The sequence below is a fragment of the Trachemys scripta genome, chromosome 6 (assembly GCF_013100865.1).
Source record: "Trachemys scripta elegans isolate TJP31775 chromosome 6, CAS_Tse_1.0, whole genome shotgun sequence".
Taxonomy (NCBI): Eukaryota; Metazoa; Chordata; order Testudines; family Emydidae; genus Trachemys; species Trachemys scripta.
Window position 1 is genome coordinate 42,220,564 of NC_048303.1, and position 27,773 is coordinate 42,248,336.

At 41.3% G+C, this 27,773-nt stretch overlaps 1 protein-coding gene across 2 annotated transcripts in view; it reads left to right on the top strand.

The window, feature by feature from the left end:
• Positions 1 to 11,238, top strand: part of AP3B1 (adaptor related protein complex 3 subunit beta 1) — a 282,184-nt gene extending 270,946 nt beyond the window's left edge. For both annotated transcript variants that reach the window (XM_034773780.1, XM_034773779.1), the window contains exon 27: positions 10,485 to 11,238. In XM_034773780.1, the coding sequence (XP_034629671.1) occupies positions 10,485 to 10,638 (154 nt within the window). In that variant the 3' untranslated portion in view covers positions 10,639 to 11,238. The remainder of the gene's footprint in view (positions 1 to 10,484) is intronic.
• The last annotated feature ends 16,535 nt before the right edge of the window (positions 11,239 to 27,773 follow it).

A 27,773-nucleotide genomic window follows, 5' to 3' on the forward strand; every position in this document is an offset into this window, starting at 1 on the left:
GCCTGTTCTGATTTGAGCATCCTCCACCAGGTTGAGCTCTGACCCCTTCCGGTTTACATGCAAGAATAACTTTTTTTTTTTTTTTGAGAAAAATCACCCACTTCTGAGAGAGCCTTTTAGAATGCTAGGAGCCACTCATTCCACAGAAGACTGATAATCTGATACATTCCTTCCTTTGAATTCAGACCGTTCATGTAACAGGATGTCTTGGAAGCACTGCAGGAACATTGTGTCACCTGCGCTTCCCTGTGGCATTTGATATGGTCAGCCATGGAATGCTGTTTTACCTCAGACACGGTGGGATTAGTGGGATAACATTGGATATGTCTACACTGAAGCTGGGAGCAAGCCTCACGGGCTGGGTAGACAGTCATGCTAGCTTGCTAAAAAATAGCAGTGTGGACATTGCGACTTGGGCAGCAGCTCAGGCTTTCAAGGCTGCTCAGCCCCCTGGTCTGAGCTCTAAGCCACAACATCCACCTGCTATTTTTAGCACGCTAGCTCAAATAAGAATATAAATAACTGAATTAGAGAAGAACCCTGTAGATTGCTTTGTGCAACTGAGGTCATCAGAGAACCCTGAGAAATTGGTTCTTATGCGGACTTCTCATCGCCCCACACTTCTCCAAATGGGCAATAATGTAGGTTGCTCTCTATGCTCCAGGAGAATTTCTTGGCAGTTTTATTCCATTTTTTTTCATGTATTTTAAGAAACCTGGAGGGTTGAAGAGAATAACAGACTTTAGGGATCTCAACAGACCATCTATGAACAAGAAATTGCAGATTGAGACACGAGCTCTCAATCCTCACCAGCATTCATCCAGAGAATTTCCTCACTTGACTTTCAAAAAGTGGAATTGCACATCCCCATCAGATGGAGACACCTAAAGGTTCCTCATGTTGGCTTTCATATCCTTCCACTTCCCTTACAAACCCTTTCTCATTTGGTCTTTTAACAACACAAAAAATGTGTTCACAAAAGTATGGTTACAGTCATTGCAGACTTTTGCGTATTTAACTGAAAAAAAGCGGGAAGAACTTAGACTTCTTAAATCAGAAAACCATGGCCGCCTTGTAATTGGCAAGGTATCATATAATGTGACTCAATATCATGCACATAAAAGGCATCTGAAGTGTCAAGCAGATTAGCTCAAAAAGATGGGTCCACACAGGGAAATGGTCTTTGAAAACTACACTTTCATCTGTCCCAAAATACAATAACAGCTCATCAACCTGTAGGTAGTAGCAGACACAAGAGAAAAATCTGTTGCTCAGAGATAAAAGACCACAGGGCCAGATGTGAAGAACACACTGGACCTGATTCACTGTTCCTTTGCTTTGTTTTTATGCTTGTATAATTCCACTGAGGTCAATAGAATTGTCTGTTTAAACTGATATAATGGAGTGGAGAACCAGGTCATCCCAAGACTGTCTGATATTTGTATTCCTTCCCCTTCTTCTTCTAGCCTTAGTCCCATGTGTAAGGGGTCGGATCTTCAAGTCTTTCTTCTCCATTCCAGTCTGTCTTGAAGCAGTTCCTCAGAAACTCCGTAGCTAATCAAGTCCTATTGTATGATATCCATCCATCTATTTTGGGTCTTCCAGCCCTTCTCTTACCCTCCACTTCTAAGTTAAACACAGTTTCCTATATATTCTTCCCGTCTTTTTTTTCATATGCCCAAACCATTTAAGCCTGGATTTCCTCAACTTTTCTGTAATTGGTACCACCTTCATACTTCCCCTAATACGTTTGTTCCAAATATGGTCCATCCTTGTAACTCCAAGCATGCATTTTAACATTTTCATTTCCACTGTATTCAAGATCTGCTCCTGTCTCTTCCTCAGTGTCCAGCATTTGGTGCCATACGAAAGTATTACTTCTCCTCCCATGCCCTGAAACCCCTTCTGAGCAAGTTGGTGTTCATTTCCCCAATCTCGTGGCCAGCTAAGCTGTACTGCAAATTGATGTGGCTAGGAACACAGTTGTCATCGAACTTCCATTTTTAGAGCTTTACTCACACAGGGCCTGATCACTGAGTGAAATGAAAAACCTGAACCTAGCAGAGTGGACGCTGAACAGAGTTAGATGAGCTGAGCTAGATATTCAGACAGTTATCTCACACAGCTCTCCTTGCAGCTAGCAAAGAATCCACATTCAGTGACATCAAATGATAGCATGAAGTGGCTTAGAAAGGAACAATGACTACAATGTCATCTACATATTTTCTGTTGTAAAATTCCTTCAGGATGGCTTGACCATGGGCCAACACTCTGAAAGGACACATGGCAGCAATAAGGTCAGTCTTCAGGTTTGATATAGAAAAGGTCATTATCTGCTCAACCCAATGTAGCTGGATTGCCTTGTTGGAGATAATGAAACCTCAAACTTTTTATTGTCCTTAATCTGTTGTTTCATGGTCTGTTACAGCTTTTGAAACAATGAGCTCAATGTCCATCTCATTCCTAACTGTTAAAAAAATGGTCTTTGTAATGGTCATGTCTTCTTCCCAGACAGCATCAGAACTTAGAAGCCTTGTTAGTAGAGATTTGGTATCTCATATTCCATTACAACACTATTGCTCTAAGGACACTAGTCAACTCTGCATCCAAACAAGTATTCAACAGGAATCACAATATTCTCCTCCCAGCATTTTGCCCAAATCCAAAAAACAAAAATGTAACTATTGCATACCTACCTTTCTGATAACTTTAACATCTGTAGTGATAGCTGAGAGTCCGGAAGCTTAATCTTAAAAAAGAAAAAACAGTATAGGAAGTCAAATTCTGTTCCTGAATTTTCACCCAAATCAAAGAAGAAAGAAGGCCCTGACTATGATGCCATCTCTACCTAGATCAAAAATATACTGGGAACGCAGGATTATGAGCCTATTATAGCAGATGAGTATTGAAGTCCTGTGTATTGGCTGAAGAAAGTGGAAGAACAGCAGTCTGGTCCAGTATACACATTTTCATAAAATACTAAAAAATGGAACCCTACAGTATCTGCATTGATTCTTCAATAGCCTTTCTCTGTCATCTTGTACTTCAGTCTAATATGCTGATTGTGCTCATCCCTCCCTATTGTTTCATTGCCTGTCATGTGCCAGATGTGGTGGATTAACAGACTGTCTCTCAAAGGAAAGTGATTTGGGGTTACTATACAATTTCTGTTTTCAGAGAAGGATAATGTCTGCTGATCAATAATCTTCCCACCCCTTTAGTATGGGGACCGTTGAATTGGGGTGTATTTTTTGTGTATGTGTATTCAGGATCAATCTCAAAGATCCAGCTGGGAAATTGATTCTCTGTGTGAATAGCACAGTTTTTAGTAACTTTGGGGGGAAAAAATTGGCCTAAAGTTAGTATGCAAGTCCCATCAGCTCAAGGCACAATATATATAATCACTCCAGGTGCTTCCAACCAGTCAGTAAGAGGGGACATGACCCACATACTAAGGATAAGTAGAGAAGAGAAATTGATGGGAATATTTGGAACTATTCCATGTTAACTCATTGGAACCCAAATCTGTGTTCCTGCTGGTTAACCAATGAGGTCTTCCTTATAAATTGAAGAGTACTGAGGCAGGGCAGTGGCTCTTTCTGAAGACCCACTCTGCCCTGCTTCAGTCCAGAAGCCTCTTCTGAATCTTTGGCCTCCAGATGGTCCTGGCATGGGAGCTCAAGGGAACTGAAATCTTCCTCTGGCAATGGCTCCTATGAAGCAGTTGCTGGAATTGTTCTGCTTCCATGGCTTCTTAATTTTGGGGTACAGACACTTACTCTTCTCAGAAGGAACAGGAGTACTTGTGGCACCTTAAAGACTAACAAATTTATTAGAGCATAACCTTTCGTGGGCTACAACCCACTTCTTCGGATGCATATAGGGTGAAACATATATTGAGGAGATATATATACACACATACAGAGAGCATGAACAGGTGGGAGTTGTCTAAGCTGCACTGAGTAACCATTTATAATAGGTGTAGGCAAGTATATTTATAATAGGCGTAGGATGTCCATTTTGCTTCCTAATTTCTCTAGTAAAGTCTAGATAAAGGATTAAGTGCCCTAGGCTAAACACATAACTATTCCAACTGGTTCTTACTGGATTGATGATGGACTGATACATCAGACCTTATTCTTCAGTGATAAACCTAGTGGAACATTGAAAATGAAGTCCTACTTTCCCTATAAATTTCTGTTCGGGTCTTTTAATGGTCGGAGACCAGAGCTGTAAATAGAACATTATATCAATGCCAACATGCATTTCAGCTTTAAAACTTTTGGAAACTTGAAAGAGTAGGGTTTTTTAATACTTCTTTAATATTTGATTTATGATAGTAATAATGACTTTTAGGAAAAGATTTTTCCAGGTTGTTAATGACCAGCTAGGTTAAACTCAGGCCTTCTACACCTCTAGCTAGTTATAAAATGCCAGAAAATGTCCTCCCTATTGGTCAGTATTCCTTAAGTAAATATTTCTTTCCCTAACTCAAGAGAGAAGTAGAATGTTTTAGTAGAAATGTATCCTTTATAGAAATATTCAGAGGCTATAGCTGGAAGGTGTTGCCAAGTTACCTACCCAAGTGTTTATCCTTCCAGGAAATGAGACTTTCTCATTGGTAATAAAAGGTTTATATATTGAAAAGTGCTGAGTGCTGATACAGTTTTCAGGTATCATCAGCATTCAAAGGTTTTGATTAATAGGTATGAAATACTTTGAGTAAACATCTTTGTATAACATCAGTCCTTGAGAATCTTTTAATTCCTTAGATATGTTATTGAATACAAGGAGCTACAATGTTTGTTATAGGGTTAGGTTTTTTTAATTAACTTTAAGAAAATGCAGATTTCCGCAATCTTAAAAGTGTATGTGAAAGCTATTTATATCTTAAATTAATCAAAATAGATTGTTCTATCCTAGCTTATTTGCTGTCCACTAGAGGACAGCACTGCTTTTGTATCTGAATGCATTAAAGTGCAGAGTATGTGCAGCATTTTCTTTGAAAAAACAAACAGCAACCTCTGAGTTAATTGTTTAAACAAAAAGCATTTAACATTTGCAAAGATAACCAAACGAGAGTTTTTTTTATCTAAAAAATTTTATCATTTTTATTTGTTGACTTTGTGTAAGACAAACTGTTTTCTGTGATTAAATACATTTTTGCAAAAGGAAATTTATTGCTTGTTTTCAAAAATGGAAAGTACGTAATTCTCAAACACTTATATTAAATGCCTGATTCCCTAAGAACAGAAGAGTACAAAGAACAAAACAGATGCAAGAACAAAACAGGCTAACTATTGTGTGTTGGTGGTGAGATGGTGGTCTATTGATCCAACTTCTTAACCAATCCAAGTTTTGCAAAGCAGACTTGGGTTCTCAGACCTTAGATGCTGAGTAGGTTACTGAGTTGATGATAGATATTTGATGAAGTAGTCTGAAAGTGGATGAAGCACCCTCACTGACCATTACATGGAGCAGTCATAGTGATTAGCAGATAAGTCTTACAGGCTCATTTGCACATCTGACTTTCACAGGAATACAGTGAGATTGCTGAGTAGCAGCTGAGGCCAGGCTTCTGGAATCTATTTTTGGCAGAAAAAATTAGCATGCTAAAAATGCTACCGTACATCGCTGGTCATAGTTTATCCATAAAATAAAATGTTTTTCATGAAACCCCTAAATGTTTAATATTTCTATCATCACAATATAATTTGATTTGAACATAAGTATGTTGAAAATTTTAAGGGAACTTTTTAATTCAATAAAGTTGTTTTTCAAGAAAACATGACACTATCTGAAAAATGAAAGAGATATCAAAATGATTATAAAATTATTTCAATGGTGTAAATGCTCTTTAATCTAGTTTTCTCTGCTTTTAATAATTTAATTGATGCCAGTGAAGTATTTTCTGAGATGAAAATAATTAGTTTTTTTTTAAATTGATTTTCCACTCTTTTCTTGTGAATGTGTTACTATTTTCTATTTTTAATATGTTTGAGATTACAAGCTTTGGTCACCCCTGTATCAGAACCATATAGGCATATACTGTTAAATCTGTCCCCAATATATCTTTATTCAAGTTCTAAAGTTTCTATGACAGCTAAACAGTATAAATATCCACTATTTTACCATTTTTGAGATCCTTAGGTAATTACAAAGTAAAACTTGTATATAAATACAGTATTAGCCAAAGTAAATCAAAACTTCAGAGTACTGAAATTACAAAATTGTATAATTATTTATTCTTGATAACACATAGGAAAATAATGCTTCATAGCTGTTAACTTTGGTATTTGGAAGTAGAAGACTAATTTATATCAGTATTTCTTACATACATTCATTGTGCAACTTCATTACACATTTGTCAACTTCGGACTAATTATTTTTGTACAGCTAGGGCAGGGCATTGCATCTTGTGATTGTCTTTCTTACTAATAGGATTCTGTCTGCTTCAGCAGGCAGTAATTGAAGGCTTCATGTACAGGATAGAAAAAAAAAGTTTTAGCCTGAGTGGGCCATTGTCACTGTTTCTGATAACCAGCAGAACAGAAAACAGGAGAAAATTGAACTTAGAATAGAACAATCAGAGACCAGGAAGACTGTCCATGAGAAGAGAAAGTATGTCTTAGTATTGTTGAATTAACTGTAGCAAATCCTTGTTTTGTTGTAAACAAATGTTCTGTTTGTGAATGTTCTGCTAGAAATTAACTCATAGTTTTGTATAAATATTAATTATTTAAGAGTAGGTGTTGAGAGTATATTACAGTTTTTTTGCAATGTATCTGGTAACTAAGAATTTCTGCAATTCTTTGAAGTACTTGGATCATGAATTTTAGTCCCTTTTTGTTTACAGAAACTACTTCAGTTTTTATGTACAGTGGTTACCATTAAAAGGTCAGCATTTGGCAAATGTTACCGCACTGTAATATCTAAGATACTCAAATTTCCCTTATATTTGAAATAGTAAAGAACTAGATTTCATACATCACTGTTGACAAATGTTGATTTCAATAAAAAATTATCACTATGCCTTTCCCCCTTCCCCCCCCCAAAAAATTACAAAACAAAGTTTTTGAAAGATGTAATAAGTTTAAACTGAAACTCTCAAGGTTAATGGACGGGCTTATTTGACTTACCTATTCTTTTTCTTTTTTGTTTAACCTGCTGAGAAAGATTTGGTTTTTGCACATGCATAACATCCTCCTCTGCCTACCCAAGTACTTTTTGTAAATGGAAAAAAAAAATACCCATAATCCAGTATATGTGAGTAATGCTATAAATGACACACCACCATTATGCGTGTGCTGTAGGGAGAAATATTCTGACAGGAAAACTTTCATTTTCAAGTTTCCAATCTGGTTGATACAAACAATGGGGTGGGGGATAAATTAAAAATGAAAAATAACTAGATGATCATGTGAAATCATTTTAAACATACTGCTTAACTATATAAAACAATTGAATTATCACAGATATCACGGTTTTGTATCTACTGGTAAAAGGTTTTTTTTTTTTTTTCTTTTTTAATGGCAAACATTGTACTTGTACTCATTTACTCTTAGTATTTTTCCAGGTCTATTGGTGTGCTACCCTCTATCACAGCAGGCCCATTCTAATAGCTGTTAACATTCCACACCTAGTGATGTCCCACTGAAGGCCTTTTCTACCTCTACAAACAACTACAATTTACAATTTAAACTTGATAGATACAACAGTGTAGTTTTCCAAGAATTATTTCAAAGCCACACTGAAGTCTGATGTCATAATAAATGGAATATAGCTTCCTGTATGTATGTTAGTGTACCCTGGTACAAAAAGTAGGGATAAAAACTGACATTATGAGACGACAAATGTTCCACAGCTTCCTATAAAGAGTAAACATATTGTACATAAGTGATTTATTTTCATTACTGAACAATATTGAATGGTTTTCTCATATCTACAAATCTAGTTGATTAGATCACAATTTTGTTAAAATGCTAGTGGATTGACTATCTTAAGAGTAAAACATCTGTTAAGACTTCTTCGCTTTATCCTAATAATCAGATGGTCCTCAAATAATCCTACTATAACAACCACTACTTTAAAATGTCTTAATTGACACAAGTGGTCTTACTGATAATTAATCTTGTATCTAAACATCAGCCGCCTTATCATTTCAGAACTGAGTTTAGCTTCAGAAATGTACATTCCTTTTGAATATATGTTTCTACTGTAGCTAATTTTGCAATGTAATGATCTTGTGGATTTTAGGGAACAGACTTTGCTTTCCACAGTCCAAAACAGGTTTACAATTTAACTAGCTCTTTCTTTAACAGTGAAATAAGTCAAGTGATTTTCCATTAGACATCTGCTTTCAATAAGTGTCAAAATCAGTGTCCAATAGAACAGACATTTAGTAAATATTGTAATTGCATACACGCTAATAGTTTATGTGAAATAGTCAGCACATATTTAGATTCTGCAACAAATACAAGACTCGCATTTTCATTAGAGAATTTTTATTTATAATGATTATCCCCTACCTGGTGTTTTAAATGGCACGTATAAAACAGTCAACAAAACTGACCTCTGGTGAGGCTTTGGGCTCCATTTGCTTTATCATAACATTGACTTTATATCACTTCCTGTTTTTAATAGAAAAGAGGTAAAAAGAGCCTTGGGGCTATGAAACACTGCAGGAACTCCAACTACAGAGCTTTTTATGTGTGCATTCAGACATAATCTGCTTCTGTGTTGTCCCAAGACACAAGTGTTAAGTAAATAAAGAGACTAATAAGACTATTGTTTACATAATTATCACCCTGTCAAAATCAACATGAGAAATACCGAAATTTACATTGTGAAGCAAATAGCCAAGATGACAGACACAACTAAATAAGTAGTTAATTTTTAAGGTGGTAGTTTTGTAGTTAGGAAAAAGCAAGGTTTTCCTATTGGAGGAAGACGGGTTAGAATGCATCTATAACCTGGACAAAAGAAATATATTGACCTGTGATAGGAAACTTTTGAGAAATGACTTGTGTCCTAAATTAGTATGATGTGTTATGAGTTTTTGATGTACTTAAACATAATTTTTTAAAAATTACATCTCATTTAAAGAGAATCTGCTTCCTGCTTAAGTAGCTAATATTTTAATTAAGTCTGGAGTGAAGTTTTTTGAGTATCTCCTCATAAACTCCCTCTTTTATGTTGATGGTAATTAAAGAGCTCCCTAAGGACCTCAGTAGGCGCTTTGCAAGGCCCTTGCTAATTGTCAGACATGAGACACTGACCAGTTGGTTTGCTCTTGAATAGCTGACAGCGTGCTGTCAGCACAGCAGTTTTATTTTTATGTATTGTGAGCTGTTGTCAGGGCTAACTGGGTCCTATTGTGGCTGAAGATGTTGCGCAAATTGAGGCAGATGGCTCTGATTCAGACACGTGTCATTCAGAAAGGGGAGAGGGGATTGGCCCTGCAAAGTGGGGTCACAGTAGGTCATAGACCTGCTCTACACTTGTTAGTGTTTTCAAAAGCCCATGTGCAGCAACTTTGTTGTTCTCAAATAACACACACACACACACACACACGTGTGGTGCACTCCTTGTGGAAAATGGAAGACTAGGCTGTTGCCATCCTCATCCTTCCTGTCTCTGGGGCCTGGCTGTGCATGCAGAATGAATTAACCGGATTGACAGAAGTTCATTGTGCCTAAAATGGCTTTTCAGTCAATTGCAGTGCTTAAAAGGCTAGTTTTGCTTTTAATTCCGTGTAATTAGTGAGTTCTTTATGTCTTGGAATTTAATAATGGAGTATTAGATCTCACTTTTTATTTACAATATTTAATCAATAGAAAAGTGTGTCAAATGTTCTGGAGATAAAATAAATTAAGGGGAGAAGATCTGGTGTTTCAGAAAGATTAGTTTGTTACATAACATCATTTCATATCATGTTGGGTATTAAGTTTGAGCAATTTAAGTTGAATTAATTCATCACGTGGCATGCAGAGAAAACATTTTCAAAAGGCTGCATTTTAACAATTTAGAAAATGCATAACATCAGCATCATTTTAGTATTGGATTTAGTTATTTTGGTATAAAATACTGAAGATTATCCTTTAACTATGAATACAGTTGGTTTTAAGTTACTGGTGCAGAATGGAATACTTTCTTTCAATTGAAGTACTCGGTGTTAATACACAAAACTAGAATCTAAACAATAATTTTCCTTTAAAGAAACTTTCTTGTCCATAATACTAAACAAAAAATCTTGTATGAAATCTTTGTGGCTTTATTAGATAATAAAATCTAAATAAAGCTATTTCTGCAGCACTGCACAAATCCTTTTTCTGAGGAATTTGTAGGGGGATTTAGGGGTTGTCCCCTATACTGAATTAAATTGAAAAAGTTTTGAAAGTTAAACTAATATAACATTAGAAAGAATACACTACCAACTTTTGGCTTTATATGAATGCCTTAATGATTTTTTTCCCTTCCTCCAGGTTTTCAGCTAAAACTGTGCACAGTGGGTCATTGATGCTAGTCACAGTGGAGCTGAAGGAAGGCTCTACAGCACAGCTCATCATAAACACTGAGAAAACGGTGATTGGTTCTATTCTACTGCGGGAGCTGAAGCCTGTCCTGTCCCAGGGGTAACCTGCTTACATCTGGACTTCAGAATCTGGCACACAACAAAAGTGCCTGGCATCCACTATTGCTGCCTTTCATTTATAATAATAGCCCTTCCATCTGGCAGTGGGAGAAGAATACACTCTTGACATTCTTGTCTCCTGCTTTAGAATGCTGGTGTGTATCTATCATGTATGCAAGGGGTTTTTTCTGCTTGCAAACCAAAGAACATATATTTTACTGTCATTTAGCTACACCCTTAAAAGTATTTCCCAGTTGTTCTATCCTGGTACTTCCTCTCTCTTTCCTCCTACCCCCCCCTCCACTTTTTCCTGCTATAAAACATAACTATTTGATAATAAAGTTTGGGGAAAATCAGCTTGCCTGAGCAGTGAGCTAAAATGGGAAAGAGAGACTCCAGCAGAATCTACAAGGTACATAGTATAGGATGGATTTGTTGTATGAGACGTATAAAAGGACAATAAACTTACTAGAGAATATCATGGTCCAATAAAGCTGCTTGTAAGCTTGAACTCATACATGTTATAAAGAGTCGTTTCCAGCTACTGCCATATTGTCAAATATTTCTAAATGTTAAGACTCCAGTAAAGTAGTGTTATGAATGGACTCTCTTCTCTTTTGTTTTATAGGGGACTGACTCTGTACATCACTAGGAATACATAAATCTTACCCATTTGAAGTAAATATCATGTGAGGGTTGCATAAAGCCTGAGTTTTTTGGCAGAGGAGTCTAGAGGGGATTGGACAAGGAGAAATTCATCCCCTTATCTACAGTCAGCAAGGAGGACTGGGGTGCAGCCCTCACCCCGCTGTACCCAACTATCTGCTGGAATATAATGTTTTAGCACCTTCGTGTTCTTGTTACTTGAGACACTAGGTCTGTATAATTGTGGACCAATGGTCTCAAACCAGTTCATCCCTAAAGTGGCTTTCAACAGCAATTTATATGGGTCCACTGCAAAGAATATTTCCACAATACACCACAGAGGGTCTGCAAGCAATTCTGCACAGTAGCCCTTAAGTGGGACTTAATTGGTATTGTGGGCCGTGTGCTAGCTTTCTACAGAGGTGAATTTCATTCACAGAGACTGTTTGCTTTGCTCTGTACTGTAAATTATTTTAAAATTACAAATGGACACCTCACCTAAACGGAACCAAAATGTAGCTCCAATAACATGCACATTTTATTAGCAGTTTTCCGAAGTATTATATTAGCCACTTTCACATTATTAGACTTGATAAATGAATGCATTATTTAGTTTGCAGTAGCACCCAAAATGCACACAGTGCTTTTCAAACAAGGGAACAAGTCCATGCTATTCCCCAACTTTTTTTTTTTAATCTAGATTTATATTATGTTCTTGGAGCAATTGCACATATCCATTCCACTTCAGGTGTGTGCGCACCCAATGCACTGCTCTTGGAGATTTTTCCCTCAGTGGTACCCATCGGGGCAGTGCATGCGCTGTCTGCTGCCTTGCTCTGCTGTGCAGTAGTATAAAGGGCAGAGCTACCTCCAACCTCCACCCCCAGTTCTTTCTTACCGCCCATGACAGTTGGAGCCAGTTGTCTTGCCTTTGCATGTTTTTCTCCCATTTATCTATTTTTGGTTCATAGTTGGTGTCCATTTAACCTTAATTTTAGTGTCAAATAGTTTTTAGTATTAAGTTCCCTTTTAGTGTGTTTATACACTTCAGTTTTCTTTGTGGGATTCCATTACTGGTATTGGGGCTGTGACGCTGTCTGGAGTGATTCACAATCATGAGTGCCTACCTTAGGGCAGACTGTCAAAAACAGGGCAGATACCCCGAACTGGTGGTGAGTTCTATAATTAGATTTCACCAAGCCAGTGACAAATGTGTTCTCCTGGATCATTGTAACAGTTTTATCATGGAGTCACAGACAGACCCCTTAGACTCTCCAGTCTATCTTGCCACCCAGACAAACAGGACTTAGTGATAAGTGGTCACCTACATCAAAAATCACACTACATTCAGGCTGCTTCCAGTCCCAAGAGACCAGTTATTTACTTCAGAACAACTGATGCCCTAGATCTTATATCACATACAACACCTGTAGCCAATTGTGTAATAAACTTCCTAAAGGCTTATTAACTAGGAAAAAAGAATGAGTTATTTAGAGGTTCAAGCAAGCAAACATATATACACACCAATGAGTTACCAGCTAAATCCTAAGAGTGACAGAGTTGTAGTGATCTGTCTACTCAGTGTCTTTCAGGGCAGATTCAGGAGGGATCTCTGGCTTCAGTTTAGAGTCTCTGGCCCTTCAGAGTTCAAACAGCCAAAGAGATGCAGTGTCTTCTTGTCAGGGATTTTTATTCTCTTCTCCCAGAGTTCAAGATGATAGGATGAGTTCACATGCACGCCTCCTCTTCACAGGTGGGGGTGGGTGGGAAGCAATCAACAGTCTTTTGTCCTCTGATGTTCCACAATAGTTTGGTGTCTCTGGGTCTTCTTTTTTTGTTGGGCGGGAGATAACACCTCCTGTGGCAAACTAGTATTTCATACTTGGTAATGTTTCTCTCCTGACTGGTGTGTGTGTGGGTGGGGGGGGAGGGTATTTACAGATTATTCAGCGCAAACACTTAAAATATTGCCTTATAACATGGGATATAGATATTATAAGTGAGATTAATACATGCAGCAACATACAAGTATTTCATAGAGTGTAAATACATTCTTATAAGACTAATGCCTATTTTGAGCAAAACTAACATACAGGTGACCTGATCTGGTCTCCAGCTACGAGTTGTCAGTTCTTAGCTAATGCCTGCAGCCTGGGCAAGAGCTGGCATCTGGCCTGCCAGTGTCACAAGGGCATACCTTGGTCACTGGATTTTGAGCCCTGTTTTTCCTGTAAAAAGTCAATGCCAGTGATCTACTCTCCAGTTGCCTGAAGTGTCTCTGGGAATCACATGTCAGGGATCACTTTCAGATTTGTAGAGACTTTAAACCAAGGACCAAAAAAGACAGCAAGGCCAGACTGAAGTTTCTACTGATGAAGGCCACTCTGCAGCCATTCTTGGAGCCTTTCCACTATGAATGGTTACCAAGCACTTTGACTTCAGTGAGGAGTGCTCCCACAATGTTGGCCGAGTCCCAGCACTGGTTGCTCTCCACAGTACCAAGGAAGACATGTCAGACTTCCAAGGAAACATCCAGGAGAGAGAGATCCATGGTACCAAAGTCCAGCAGCCATGGAGAAAAAGGTAGTTGAATGCACTTGAAGTTGAGGCATTCACTGAGACTGTCTTCTACTCAGGGAGGTCTGTCGATTTTGGCATCAGCATAGGCATGGTCAAGACTAGCTCCTGAAGCAGCACCTTAAACCTCAATGGTGCCATCCAAATCAACCCACCAGCAGCTGTTGACTCCAGAAGCTTATGTAATGGCAAGAAACTTATGCATCTTGGTACCAGTCTCGTTGGCTGTGCAGGGGTCCTTTCACCCAGCACCAACAACCTCAGGTCCAACTTTGCCAGCTTCTGCATTACAGCATTCAGTACCGTCATCGCCTTCAGTTATTTGAGTGTCTGAACATACAGTGCTGTCTAGGGGGAAACAGACAATGATTTCTCTAGTGCCATCATATCTGTGGGGAAAAGGGTTTTCTGTGTATGGGTTTCAGTAGTGATACACGAAACATCAGGTGAATCTTCAAAAAGTGGGGTAGATGGAGTTGAAAAGTGATTGGATTAACCTGTCACAGGATTTTAAAGGGGCCAAGGAACTGAAAGTTCAGCTTGTGACCACGTCTGTATGTGTGGGGAAGCTCTGTGGAGCACCATATCTCCTACTCTACTGTGCAGGTGGGGTCTTGCTGTTGATGATGGTCTAAATACTGCTTCTAGTCTGCTCTTGCCTTTTCCATGTACTTCTTCCTGGGCCCAACAAATCTGCTCCACCAGGTCTGAAGCAGCTGGATCGGAAGAGGATGCAGGTAATTGTGGGTGGAATTTGGGGTGGTACCCATAATTGGGGGCGGGGAAAGGGGTTTTGACCCCTAGAGGCATGGTCTGCACTGTTGTAGGCAAAGCCCATGTAAGGGAGAAGTGAGGACCAATCGTCCTGGTGATGATTAATGTAGCATTACAGACATCGCTGGAGAATCTGGCTAATCTATAGCTGGGCTATCTTGTCTGCAGAGGGGAGGAGGCCTGTGCAAGGGATGAAGTGAACCAGTTTGATAAAGTGGTCCACTACCATCAAAATTGTCATAAATTTATTGGACTCCAGTAATCCTACAATAAAATCTATGGCAATGGTGGCCCCTGGTCAAGATGGAGAAGACTGCAGGGCTTATGGAATATGGTCTTGGTAAGGGCACAAACACACTGGAGACAATGAATAATTGTATGGTTGGGGGTATCTGGGGCCACCAAAAGGAGTGGGATATTAGTCTTTGGGTCTTGACGCACCCCAAGTGTCCTGCTAGGGGGAAATTGTGGCATAGTTGCAAAACTGCCACCCTTCCACACAGACACAGTCCCTAACATGCATGATCCCTTCCTGGAAGTCATGTGGTTTCCTGTCGATAATAGCTTGTTCATTAGGCAGAATTTCTGAGCCAGAGGCAGAATGTGTAAACCTGAGTATATCCTAGTGATGAGCTGCACTGAGTGCCACAAGATTGAAAATGAGGATTGGTTCCTGGCTGGGGCCTCGTACTGTATCTTTGGGACAGGGCATCCACCTTGCCAGTTTTGGATCTGGGATGTATGTGATAATGAAATTGAATCATGAGAAGAATAGCGCCCACTGAAGATGCATGCCATTGGTTTAAGGCTTTCACAATATAGAGAGATTCCAGGTTTTTATAGTCCGTGACCATGTGATGAGCTCCTTCCAGGTAGTGATGCCATTCTGCAAAGGAAGTTTTTATCGCCAGGAGTTCCTTGTAAAGTATTTCATAGTTCAGTTCTGTGAGGTGAGCTTCCTTGTGTAATAAGCATATGAGTGTAACCCTTGTTTGAGACCAAGTTGCAGAGAGAGGACAGTCCTGATCTCCGCACTAAAAGCTTCTACAATGAAGGTTTATGTGACATGGGCACCCATACTGGCTCAACCCGTAGTAAAAGTGAACTTCAGCTGACTGAATGCATGCTGGACCTCAGGAGACCAATGCAATTGGGCATTTTTCCAGAGGAGAGTGATGGGGGTCTAAAGTTGTTTTGAAAAATTCAGGCTAAATCATCAATAGAAATTGGCAAATCCCAGGAAGCATTGCAGGTCACATACCAGGTGTGGAGTCAAGCAATCTTGGATGGCTTGGATGTGTGGGTCCATCTTGATCCCTTCTGGGGACTTGATTGAAGGCACAAATCTCAAGCTTAGTTTAAAGGCCTTGCTGCCACAGTGTTCCAGGAGTGTTCAGACATGAGCAATATGCTATTGAGGGTAGTTGAAGATCAATATGTCGCCTAGGTAGACCACTACATACTGGTCCAACTCGGTGAATATATGGGCAGCCCCCAAGCAGTCCAGCAATTTGGGAATCGGGGTAGTATTCCTGTGGCCCAAGTGGTCCATGAAAACCCATCATGAGCAGTATGTGGGCGGTCAGAGCAGGAGTCAGGCCGGGTCAGATACCAGGAGGCCAAAGCAAGCCAGAGGGCAAAACCAAGAGTCAGGTGGTAGGCAGGGTCAGATTACCAGGAGATAAGCAGGTATTGCAGGGGAGGCAGTCTGAAGCAGGGAGTGGTTGTATGGGGGTGGTAGCAGCGTTCTTGAGGAAGTCAAGAGTACAAGTTTTTTTTCCTACTTGGATGAGTGGCAGATCAGAGAACAGTCCAGCATGTCTCTTCTCCTTCAGTGCGCTAGGACTGCTTATCAACACAGAGAAACCTATGGTATCTCCTGTACTAAAGATGGTTTATAGGAGCAGTCCTGGACTCTACAGAATCCAAGGCATTTCTTCCATGGTCAAGATTTCAGACAATACTGGCCGTTTCCTACCATGACAGTGTGAAATTGCCTCAGGCTTCTGGGACATAAGACCTTATGCATTTATGTAGTCCGGCATGCCAGGCTCCATCTCAGGAAATGACAAGGATAGTTAGCTTCAGTGTACTCACCAGTTTGGCATCCTCTAGATATGGTGGTGTAAGTGCCCATTCAAATCTGGGCCTGTCTGTACTGGTGGGCAAATCCTTCAAATGTGTGTCGGGGAGTATGATGGGGGTAGACTTGGCCCTGAGGACCCCCTGCTGGAGACCTTGCGGCCCTGCCATACCCTGCCCCAGAAAAAGGAAGTGGAGATGGTCCTCGCTATCTAGAGTGGCTGCATCCCACACAGCCAATCAGAAGGAATTGCAGGGAACAGCCAATCGGGGCTCAGCAGGCTAATATAAAAAGAGCTGCAAGGCCAGAGTGAGTTCAATTCCTTGCTGGAGCTGGAGGAGCATGGATGGTGTGCCTGGCTGACTGAGGGAGTTACAGGACCTCAGACAGAGCAGTGCTGGCAGAAACTGGGGGGAGCAAGAAGGAGCTGGCTGGCTGCTGGGACTCAACCAGGACAAAGCCCTGAGGTAAGGGTGAAGAACATGCTGGGGCCGCGGGGAAGCGGCCAAGGGGGAATCATAGCCAGCAATGCAGCTTAGTTGAAGGGACAAGGCAGATGGCTGCTATCTATAAGGTCTCTGGGATGGGATCCAGTGTAGAGGCCAGGCTCAGGTCCCCCCACCGGCCACTGATGAAGTGGCCTGGACTTTGATGCATCCTTGGGAGGGGAAATAAATTGTTTCACAGCTCAGCTGGAGAGCTGGGGTCAGAAAGGCCCCGAGAGGTGAAGAGTCTCGGGGGGGGGGGGGGGGGGGAGGAGCCTCACACTAGGGCTGGGACTGCTTGAAGAGCAGGGACAATTTGAGGGAGCTCAGATGGGGCCGAGAGACCGTTTGAACCTGGGTACTGGGTTAGGCCCTGCTGGGCAGATTGAGGATCAACCTAGGGATAAGACTGCAGATACAGAGGGCACTGAGATAGGACCCCCCTTGGATATGTATACTAGAAAGGGTTTGATTTCATCTCACATACAGACTGTGTGATTCAGGCAGAGGGCTGAGTCACTGAAGACTCCACCGCAAGGCAGAGAGTGCAGACATACACACTCAGACGAGGGGGCACTTGCGAAACAGGAAGTTCCATTTGCTCCCCCCAACCATCTTTAACTCTAGTTTCAGGCACTTCTGCCCCACGTCCGGAGGCCCATAAGGTTTATGGTCTACACAGGATTTAACTGCCTACAAGTGTAAGGGAACTGAGGGCCATTCGCCTGGCCCGTCAAACTCTCCTTTCCCATATCAAGGGAAGAAATCTGCACATATTCAAAGACCATACAGCAGCCATGTTCTATGTGAATAGGCAAGGGGGAGCCTGGTCCATTCTGCTATGCCAAGGGACAGTCAGTCTCTGGAACACTTGTATTGCCAATTCAGTTGACCACAGAGCCTCTCATGTTCTGGACATGAAGAACAACCTGACAGACTGATTAAGCAGATTGATTACCAGTCACCATGAGTGATTTCTCCATCAAGACATTGCCAAGTCCATTTTCCAGCTGTGGGGGACTCCCCATGTAGACCTGTTTGCAATGAAAGTCAACAGGATATGTCATTAGTTTTGTTCTCAACAAGGTCACGGCCCAGGGTTTCCTGGCGCCTCAGATGGACAAGCCCTTATACACATTTCCTCCTGTCCCACTCCTACCCAGAGTGTTATTGAAAATCAGGCAGGGCTGTGCTTGAGTCATACTTATAGCTGCAGCGTGGCTTTGGCAACACTGGTTTTCCAGTCTGCTGTCCATCTAGAGCAGAACTCCACGGTGCCTACCACTGGATCTAGACCTGTCTCTCAGGAGCCATAGTAGACTCCTCCACCCCAGCCTGCAGGCCATCCACCTGACAACTTGGCTGCTCCATGGCTAATCCCTCAGAAGAGGTTTATTCAAAGGGAGTTCAGGATGTCCTTTTAGTAGCAGAAAATAGACATACCTGGCAAAGTAGAAGAGATTCCCCATGTGGTCCCAGCAGAAAGGGGTTTTTCCAGTCAGGTCTTCAATACATTAGATTCTAGACTGTCTGTAATCCTTAAAATAGCAAGGTCTGGCCATTTAGTTCCATCAAAGCAGCTCTTTCAGCTTTCCACCCTCCAACTGGTAAGTGTTCTCTTTTTTTTCCCCATTCTATACATCAGTAAGATTTTTGAAGAGTCTGGAAAGGTTATACCCTCAGGTAGATCCTGTTCCATCTTGACTCAAGACTAATGAGGCCTCCCTTTGAGCATTTAACTACCTGTTCCTTGCTGTATCTCTCAATTAAGGTGGCCTACTTGGTAGCAATCACCTCTGCCAGAAGGTTAGGTGCATTTTGCATTGTAATGCCTGGACCTCCATACGCAGTTTTCTACAAGAACATGTTTTACCTACATTCCCATCCAAAGTTTCTTTCAAAAATGGTGTCTCACTTCCATGTTAATTAGGCAACATACCTACCTTCTTTCTTTCCAAAGTTTCATGCCTATTGAGGAGAGGCTCCATGCTTTGGATGTCAGGAGAGCATTAGCGTTCTTCTTCGACTGAACCAAACAGCTTAGGTCAGCCCCCAATTGCTTGTGGCAGCTGCAGACAGGATGAAGGGGCTCCTGGTATCTTCTCAAAGGATCTCATATTGGATATCCTCTTGTATATGCTTGTGTTGTAACTTGGCCAATGTAGTTCCACCAAGCAGAAGCAGCAACAGTTAGTAACCTGCTCCATAACTGTTCTTGAAGATGCATTGCACATGTCCATTCCACAACCCCCTCTATATTAGTCTTTTTGTCTGTAAGAAGGAACTGAGCAGGTCTGGGCGGTTCCACCCTTTATGCCACTGCGTAGAAGCCTGAGGGGGGGGAGGGATAGCTCAGTGGTTTGAGCATTGGCCTGCTAAACCCAGGGTTGTGAGTTCAATCCTTGAGGGGGCCACTTAGGGATCTGGGGCAAAATCAGTACTTAGTCCTGCTAGTGAAGGCAGGGGGCTGGACTCGATGACCTTTCAAGGTCCCTTCCAGTTCTAGGAGATGGGATGGGATATGCCACCCTGACAAGTACCACTGAAAGGAAAATCTCCAACAACAGTGCACTGGGTGTGCACACACCTGAAGTGGAGTGGATATGTGCAACGCATCTAGAAGAACAACAGTTATGGAACAGGTTAGTAACTGATTCTTCTAAAGACCTTATCTTGCAATAAGATTTTTCTGGAAATATAGTTATCCTAATGTGATATGAAAGTCATTATAATTATCTCTTGAATTCATACAAGTGAAAAGAATTTACAGTAGGAAAATATTAATATCTCAATAAAGAAAATGTAGTCCTAGGCAGTTCAATGCAGACTACTAATTCTTGATGCCAAGAGTAAAATTGAGAACATATTATGGTAAAAATGCAGAATCCTTTGAGAGAGAGAGAAAGAGGACAAATTGGGAGGACCCTTAAAAGTTTCAGCCAAATAGGCAGTTTGCAGTGAACAGAGCAAATAGGAAAGGTTCATTGTGCTGTTAAGGGAATACAGTATAAATCAAAGGAGAGGGTATTATTGCTATATAACTCAAACAGATTATACCTCACTCTAGAGGACTGTATACACTCATAATGGTGTCACTCAGAAGCACCACTATAATTAAGGATCTTTGGCATTTTCATTATTAACCCTATTTTTCTGGGATTTGTAACTTGGATTTTTTTTTTTCAGATCAATATCTGGTTGAAATTTGATATACATATTGTAAATCCAGATGACATTTTTCAATTTGACTATCCCAATCGGTAATTTGGGGGAAGGTGTTTTGTGTAGGACAACTGTTTACAGCTTAAAATACTTTTGTGTATTAAAATGTAAACCTTTTCAGACATTTCATCCATACTGTAAACTAAGCTTTGTGTATTAAATATATATTTTTATCATATTAAAGACAGCCAGTTAGTGTGCAAGTCCGCTACTTATAAAATTTTTGGTTATTTTCTTCCATATTTCTCATAATTTGTGTGGCAAAATTACAGGTTATTAGATTTGCAGCAGATGAGCACTAGTCAGTGGAAGCTTAATTGTTTTTGTACTAATTGTTTAAAATGTATTACACTATATTAATTTAACAACAAGGATATGACTCATCTAATGTCTCGTGAATTTCCTTTCTTTTGTGTGTGTATTACAGAGCAAATATGTAACATTATGTGCTGTTCTAAGACACAGTCAAATGTACAATCCACTCTTAAAAGGGTACCAGTGAGGTACAGCCAAAGTGTTAGGTCTCAGAGACTGGGTAAGGCTGCTAAGAGAAAAAGGACTGAGGGAGTTTAGTTTTTACTTTATTATGCATGGTGCATTAATGGGGTACTTTGTTTAAAAATATGAAGGAGACAAAACTGAACCTGGCAAGCCATATTCATTTAACCATTTGGAAACTGGAAAACTTAATGAAAAAGTGCGTTTCAAACTGTGTTACCACAATCAAGGGTGGGAAAAGAGTGAACAGTGAATTTAACTGCAGTTTTATTAACCTTGCTTATTTCAGTTATGCCCAAGGGTAGTAGTTTTAGAAACCTAATTTTGGGAGAGGTATGCTGCCCCTTTCCATTTCCTCTCTGATCATTCAAAGGGGCTCCAAAGTTCTTATCAAGTATACCGAAGGCATGCGAATTGGCACTGGTTATTGATATGTAGAAATGCATGAGCAGCCCAAACCTCATGCCAAGAGATCTGATGTGCACCCACTCTCTTTTCTAGTACTCATCCTCAAATTCAGGAGAGAAAAGAATCCCCCACCTTTAGCTACAGCATGAATTGGAAGGAACGAACACTGTGGCCCCACCAGTGGGTTTTAAATTTAAACTAGTTTATATTATCCTCTTTCAAAGACTGTGCATCACAGATTCAACTAGTAAGTACTTAGCTGGTCTCTCCAGTTGCAAATTTTTGTGGTAAATGACTTGTGCTGCGTGTATGGGTTCTTAGAGTGCTGGTCCCTACATGTATTCCACACATGTACACATTCCGCTTGAGACCAGAAAATCTTGCAAGTAGCGTCCATTGGTCTGCCCCTGCACCCTGGATATCCAGTTATTCAGCACTAAGGATATATGGGGAGGTGTGGACCGACCACTTCTCCTGTTCCCTCTTACCACCACACGACCTGAGTTGGAATCCTTTCTGTCTGGAGTTATCCTCACATTGTCTGCATCTCTATAAATATAATTGTATATCGTGTTAGTGTTTTTATAGTTTTATATCATTGTATATAGTTAGGATAGCTTGGTTTCCCCACCCTGGGGACCCTCTCCATCCCCCCTTTCAGGAGTAGGGCTGTGCTTAGAATTCCAGGATTTAAACGGTCTCTCATGTCATGCCCCTGCTCCTTCTCAGTCAGTGACAACTACCAGTGCTGCCTTTTCCGCCTTGGGGAGGCACATATCTCCACCAAGTGCAGTCTCTATCTCTCCTTGTCACCCTGGACCCAACAGAGACGAGAGCTCCGAATGAAGAAGCACCTCGTGGAGAGAGCCATGAGACCCCAGTCAGAACCAGCCTGGGAGACACCACCTGAATATTGGCCAAGTCCTCGAGTGGTGCACCTTCAGGCACGAGCTCTGGAGCAGAGTCCAGATCAGATAAACCTAAAAAAACCTGTTGTCTCAGACTTCTCATGAGAGTAAGGAGCATTCTCACAGGGATAAAAACAGCTTCAAAGCCTGCTGCCAGGAGACAGGATCCCCTCTGCTCCTTCCAAGTCGGGTGAGTCTGTGCACAGGTCCCAAGGACTTAGCTCTACCTAAGCCTCCCAAGCATGAAAGGAAAGCACGCAGGAGCAAAGCTCCAATGGTGCTGACACAGGTGCTGACCGTGACCTCTAACAAGCCAAAGGACCGCCAATACTGACGAAGAACTCCAGACTGGACTCACTGTCTCTCCAACAGTACCAGTCCAGCCCCATAAGGATTTGCCAGCCACTAAGTCTATCACAGCACCTGATCTAGCAGAACAAAAACCAGGACCCTTTGTACCTCCAGGCAGACTAAGATATGCACTACCCCGGAGGGTATCTTTGCCTTCCCAGACTCACAATCTCTTATTTTCTGAGAGATGTCTTGGCCCCAGAAGAAGATACCACCTCAAGGAGAAAGACTTACTCCCCTATTCCATCCACAAGTTGGAGCTTCTGGCATCTGCCAATGGTGCTGGATCCAGACTTCTTGTCGGCAGAATCTGATGTCCAGGATGAACCATCACCTCCCCAACTCAAGGAGCTTAGCTCAGTCAGGGCTTCAAGAGTTTTTTGGACCAGCCCTCCACCCAAGCAAGCTTACCCTACAGGCTTATGCTGGTACTCAATAGTTCATCACCCCCAACCAGCCTTTGACTTTCCATACTAGCCCTGATGAGGTCCATGGGATCCTTATCTACGATACTCCAGATTGGGTCACTGTATCAGAGTCATATCGTACCTCTTCTCCTAGACAACAGCAACCGGCTCCACAGGAATACAAGGAGGAAGAAAACAATAAGTTGGATCCAGCAATACCAACAGGTGTATCATCTTTCTTACCCAATGAGGTATTTGCCCCATCTTCACCATCTCCACCTGACGACCATAGGCAGTATCAAGAACTTTTACAAGGAGTGGCGGCAGAACTTCAGATTCCTTAGAAGTTCAACATATGCATCACAAGCTCTTGGATATCCTGCAGCCCACCAGACCCATTCAGGTTGCTCTCCCAGTGGATGAGGCCATTATGGACCCAGCTAGAATGGAATGGCGCGCGCGCGCACACACACACACACACACACACACACACACACACACACACACACACACACACACCCCTTCCTCCCTCCCTCCCTCCAAATGGGCTGAGAAAAGTTACTCTGTGCCTGCAAAAAGGGCAGAATTCTTGTTCACGCACCCTGCTCCCAACTCCCTAGTAGTACAAGCAGACATGGAATGATCCAGACAGCAACACCATGAAAACACATGTGTGAACAAGGAAGCTAAACACCTGGGGAAGAAGGCATTTACATTAGCCAGCCTCCAGTTCAGAATCTCTACCTACCAGGGCCTGTTTAGTGAAATATGATTTTATGAACTACTCAAAATTCCTGGAGTTAAAAGATAAACTCCCCTGAAAGACAGAGCCAAATTCTATGCCCTTGTTGAGGAAAGTATACTCGTGGCTAAAACCTCACTGCAAGCTGCAGTGTATGCAACCAATACTGCGTCAAGAGCTTATAGCAATCACAGTAGCGGTTAGTCATGGCTTAATTCTTTGAGGTTCCCCAGGGAGGTTCAGAGTACCATTAAGGACTTGCCCTTCTTAGCTCACTACAGATCCACCTAGCAGCAATCAGTGCATTCCATTATCTGGTAGATAGCTCTTCTGGTTGTTACCAGGTGAGTAAAAAATAGATTCCTGAAAGGTGTGATTAGGATCTTCCTACCAGTAGTGAAGTCAATGCCTCAGTGGGACCTCAGTCTCATACTTTCAACACTTACCAGGCCACCTTTTGAACCATTGGTCATGTCCCACCAGTCTATGAAGGTTGCCTTTCTCTTGGCCATTGTGTTAGCCAGGAGGGTGTGAGAGCTGGGGGCCCTCATGGCTGCCCCGCCATATGCGTCATTTCATAAAGAGAAGGTATCTCTTTGCCTGCCAGCTGAAATTCATCTCAAAGGTAATTTCTGTGTTCCACATAAAATCAATTCACTTACGGGTATTTTCTGAAGCCTCATGCCTCCTGAAAGGAGAGGAGACTTCACTTTCTGTGTCAGGTGAGTATTGGTGTTCTATCTGCAAAGAAGGAAACCATTTAGAAAATTATCTATACTATTTGTTGCCATCGCAGAGCAAGCACAGGGACTAGAGATACCTGCTCAGACATTCTCAAAGTGGATTTCTGGCTGTATCCTCCTTTTCTATCAGTTGGCACATCTCAATGCCCCAGATGGGGTGAGGGGTCATTCCACCTGAGCATAGGCAACCTCAGTTGCATCTCTTTGAGAAGTGCCTATTCTGGACGCTTATTTTATGCAGTGTTGTTGTAGCTGTCTTGGTCCCAGGGTATTAGAGAGACAAGGTGGGTGAGGTAATATTTTTTATTAGACCAACTTCTGTTGGTGAGAGAGACCAATCTTTCGCGCTTACACAGAGCTCTTCTTCAGGTCATACCTCACCAACCTTGTGTCTCTAATATTGTGGACATTTGTAAAGTGGCAACCTGGAATTCCATCCACACCATCACAAAGCATTATGTTTTGGTCCAAGACTCTTCTGCTCATGCAGCATTTGGAATTGCAGTGATACAGACATCTATGTCCCCTGTATCCTTGCATCCCCTTCCTGTTTGAGTACTGCTTGCTTGCACTTGAAGAAGAAATGTATAGTCCCTATCTGTATTCCACTACTCACTCTCCTTCCCCTGTGCTTCAGATCATGACTAGATTCACAGTAGAGAGGGAACTGGAGAGGCGGTCATTCTGCACCTCCTCTTACACCCTTGATGATAAACACCAGGAGATCCAAGACCCAGGTGCTGACCAACAGACACTACTTGCAAGATTTTTCGGTCTCAAGTGCATGCTGTGCATGTGTACCCATGTGTGGAATACAGATAGGGACCATACATCTTGAAGAACCTCCACTTACAGGTAAGTAACTTCCATTTCTAGAGGAACAATTCAGCACTGAGGCTCAAGAAGTACATGCCATCTAATCAAAACAACCCACATACTCATTAGAAGCATCTGTGAGATGGATCGTCTCCCTGTTTAAAATAAAAAATAAAAATCTTCATTCCCAATTAGTACACTTGGGGTCCTGATCAGCTGTGGCAAGGGCATGGATGCCCTACCATACCACATCTGGGAGGAGTTTTGACCAGATTGGTCTGGATGCTGGGAACATCCACCACTTCTCTGTCATGGCTGATTTAATGTTAACCAACACACATTTGTCACTGTTAACATCTCTTCCCCATCTCTCTCCCCCAACTCAATGACGACAAATGATGATTGCATTCAGCTGTCCAATGCTTGCACCACACTTAGAAAACATTAGGAAACATGAGAGATCAGTCATAGCAGGATCTACTGAGGAACGTGTGTCACCCCTGTAGGTCAGATATATCCCTTGCACATTGTTAAAAGAGCTGGGCTTCATCTGGGAGCACATACAAGATGACATGGAAACCCAGCCATAGAGGAAGTTGGGTTCCATGTTAACTCTGTGACAAACCTATGAGATGTTGAATCAGCAAGTCTTCTGGAAGATGGCCCAGAGGCTATTAAGTAAACTATAAATAGCTTTGGGATTCAAAAGTAAAGTATTGTCATGGACCAGAAATTGATTGAGATAGAAAAGAACTGCGAGAGGGAGTGCTGTCTCTTTAAGGGAGACTCTAGATCCAGTGTTGCACTTCTTGGCCTCTTCCTAGAACAAGGGAATTCTGGATGTTGTAATTCCCAGAGAGCTTGGGAATTATGGACCCTGATAAGTCATGTTAGGAAAGGGGGCAAGGGTTTAGTAACCTCCCTTTCTTTAATGTGCTAGAGACAAGCAGGGGGAGGAACTTGTTGTGGGTTTCTCTAAGAGAACAGGATAAGGTAGAAAGACTAGAAGAACACTGGAGAAAAAATAAGCAATGGGGGAGGCTGAACAAGAGAAGAAGCTGGTGAAACAGGCTGGGAGGAAGGCACACAAACAGAAGGGTAAAGAACCTTTAGATCAGTGGTTCCCAAAATTTAACAACCTGTGAACCCGTTTCACTAAAATGTCAAGTCCCGCGAATCCCCTCCTAAAAATGAATATTTCCAGGGATTTTCTCCTTTACCTGAGTATAAATTATAAAAGCAGTGATCTTGGAAATCAACTATCTTGAAGAGAGAGCTAGCAGAAATAGATCATGTTCAGAGACAGCAACAAAATAATCAGAGGTATAAAGAGAAATCCATGAGGAGAGATTGAAAAACCTGGAAGTTTTTAGAGAGGGGACCTGATACAGGTATGCAAAATAATGGATTGCAGAGAAGGTAATTAGGAATGCCCAATTTACCATTTCTTCTCGCACAGGAACAAGGAGACATGCAATACAATTGAAAAGCAACAAATTTAAATGTTTTAAAATTATTACTTTTTTTACACAACACATAATTAACCTGTGGTATTTCATTGCCACAACTTAGCAGAGATCAAGAGCTTAGTATAATTCAAACAATTATTACCCATTGATATGGATAATGAGACCATCCACACTTGCATTGATGGGATACACACAGTTATATAAGGATTATAAACCCTAATAGTATAAGGTGTAAATCAACTACTGATTACTGGGGATAGGATGAAACTTCTCCTAGATGCAAGATATTCTGTAATTGTCCAGTATGGGCTCTTTTATCTTGTCTGCAATTATGAGTACTAGACACTTTTAAAAATTTCTCAAATTCAGGACCATCTGGTTTTGTAAACAGCAGCCTCTGTGGCTGCATTATTATTTATTTATTTATATTACAGTATAGTATTACAGTAGCACTTAAATGCTAATCAAGGATCAGAGCCCTGTGGTATTAAGCACCGTACAGAGATGTAAACTCATTCCTGGCCTCAGAGAACTTAGTTTAGGTATTAGACTGGATTCAACAGATAGGTGAAATGGCCAAATGGGTGTGGAGTTTCTGTTCTCTCCCCCCCACCCCATTGTTTGCTTTCTAACTTGTGTTTTGTGTTTAATTAACTGATAAATTGTCTGTTGCAGGGACTGTGCGTTTGTTTGTACAGCGCATAGCACATGGAGACTGACTCCTGATTGAGCCTTTATGCACTATCCTATTATTTATAATAAAAATGGATTGTTGGTTTGATCTGGTAGTCCAATTCCTGTATCTGTATGATACAGCCCCTTCAGTTTGAAAAAAACAGAGGTGGTGGCATTCTGAGTGATCCCGACTGCCTTGAAGGTAGGAAACCCATTATGGCCTGTCCTACAGCTCCTACGGCCAACTGATTTGCCCAAAAGGTTATGATGAATCATCATCAAGTAGGAGAAAGCCAAGCTTCAGCTGGTAACTCTGAAGCCTTGCCAACTGTTCCCT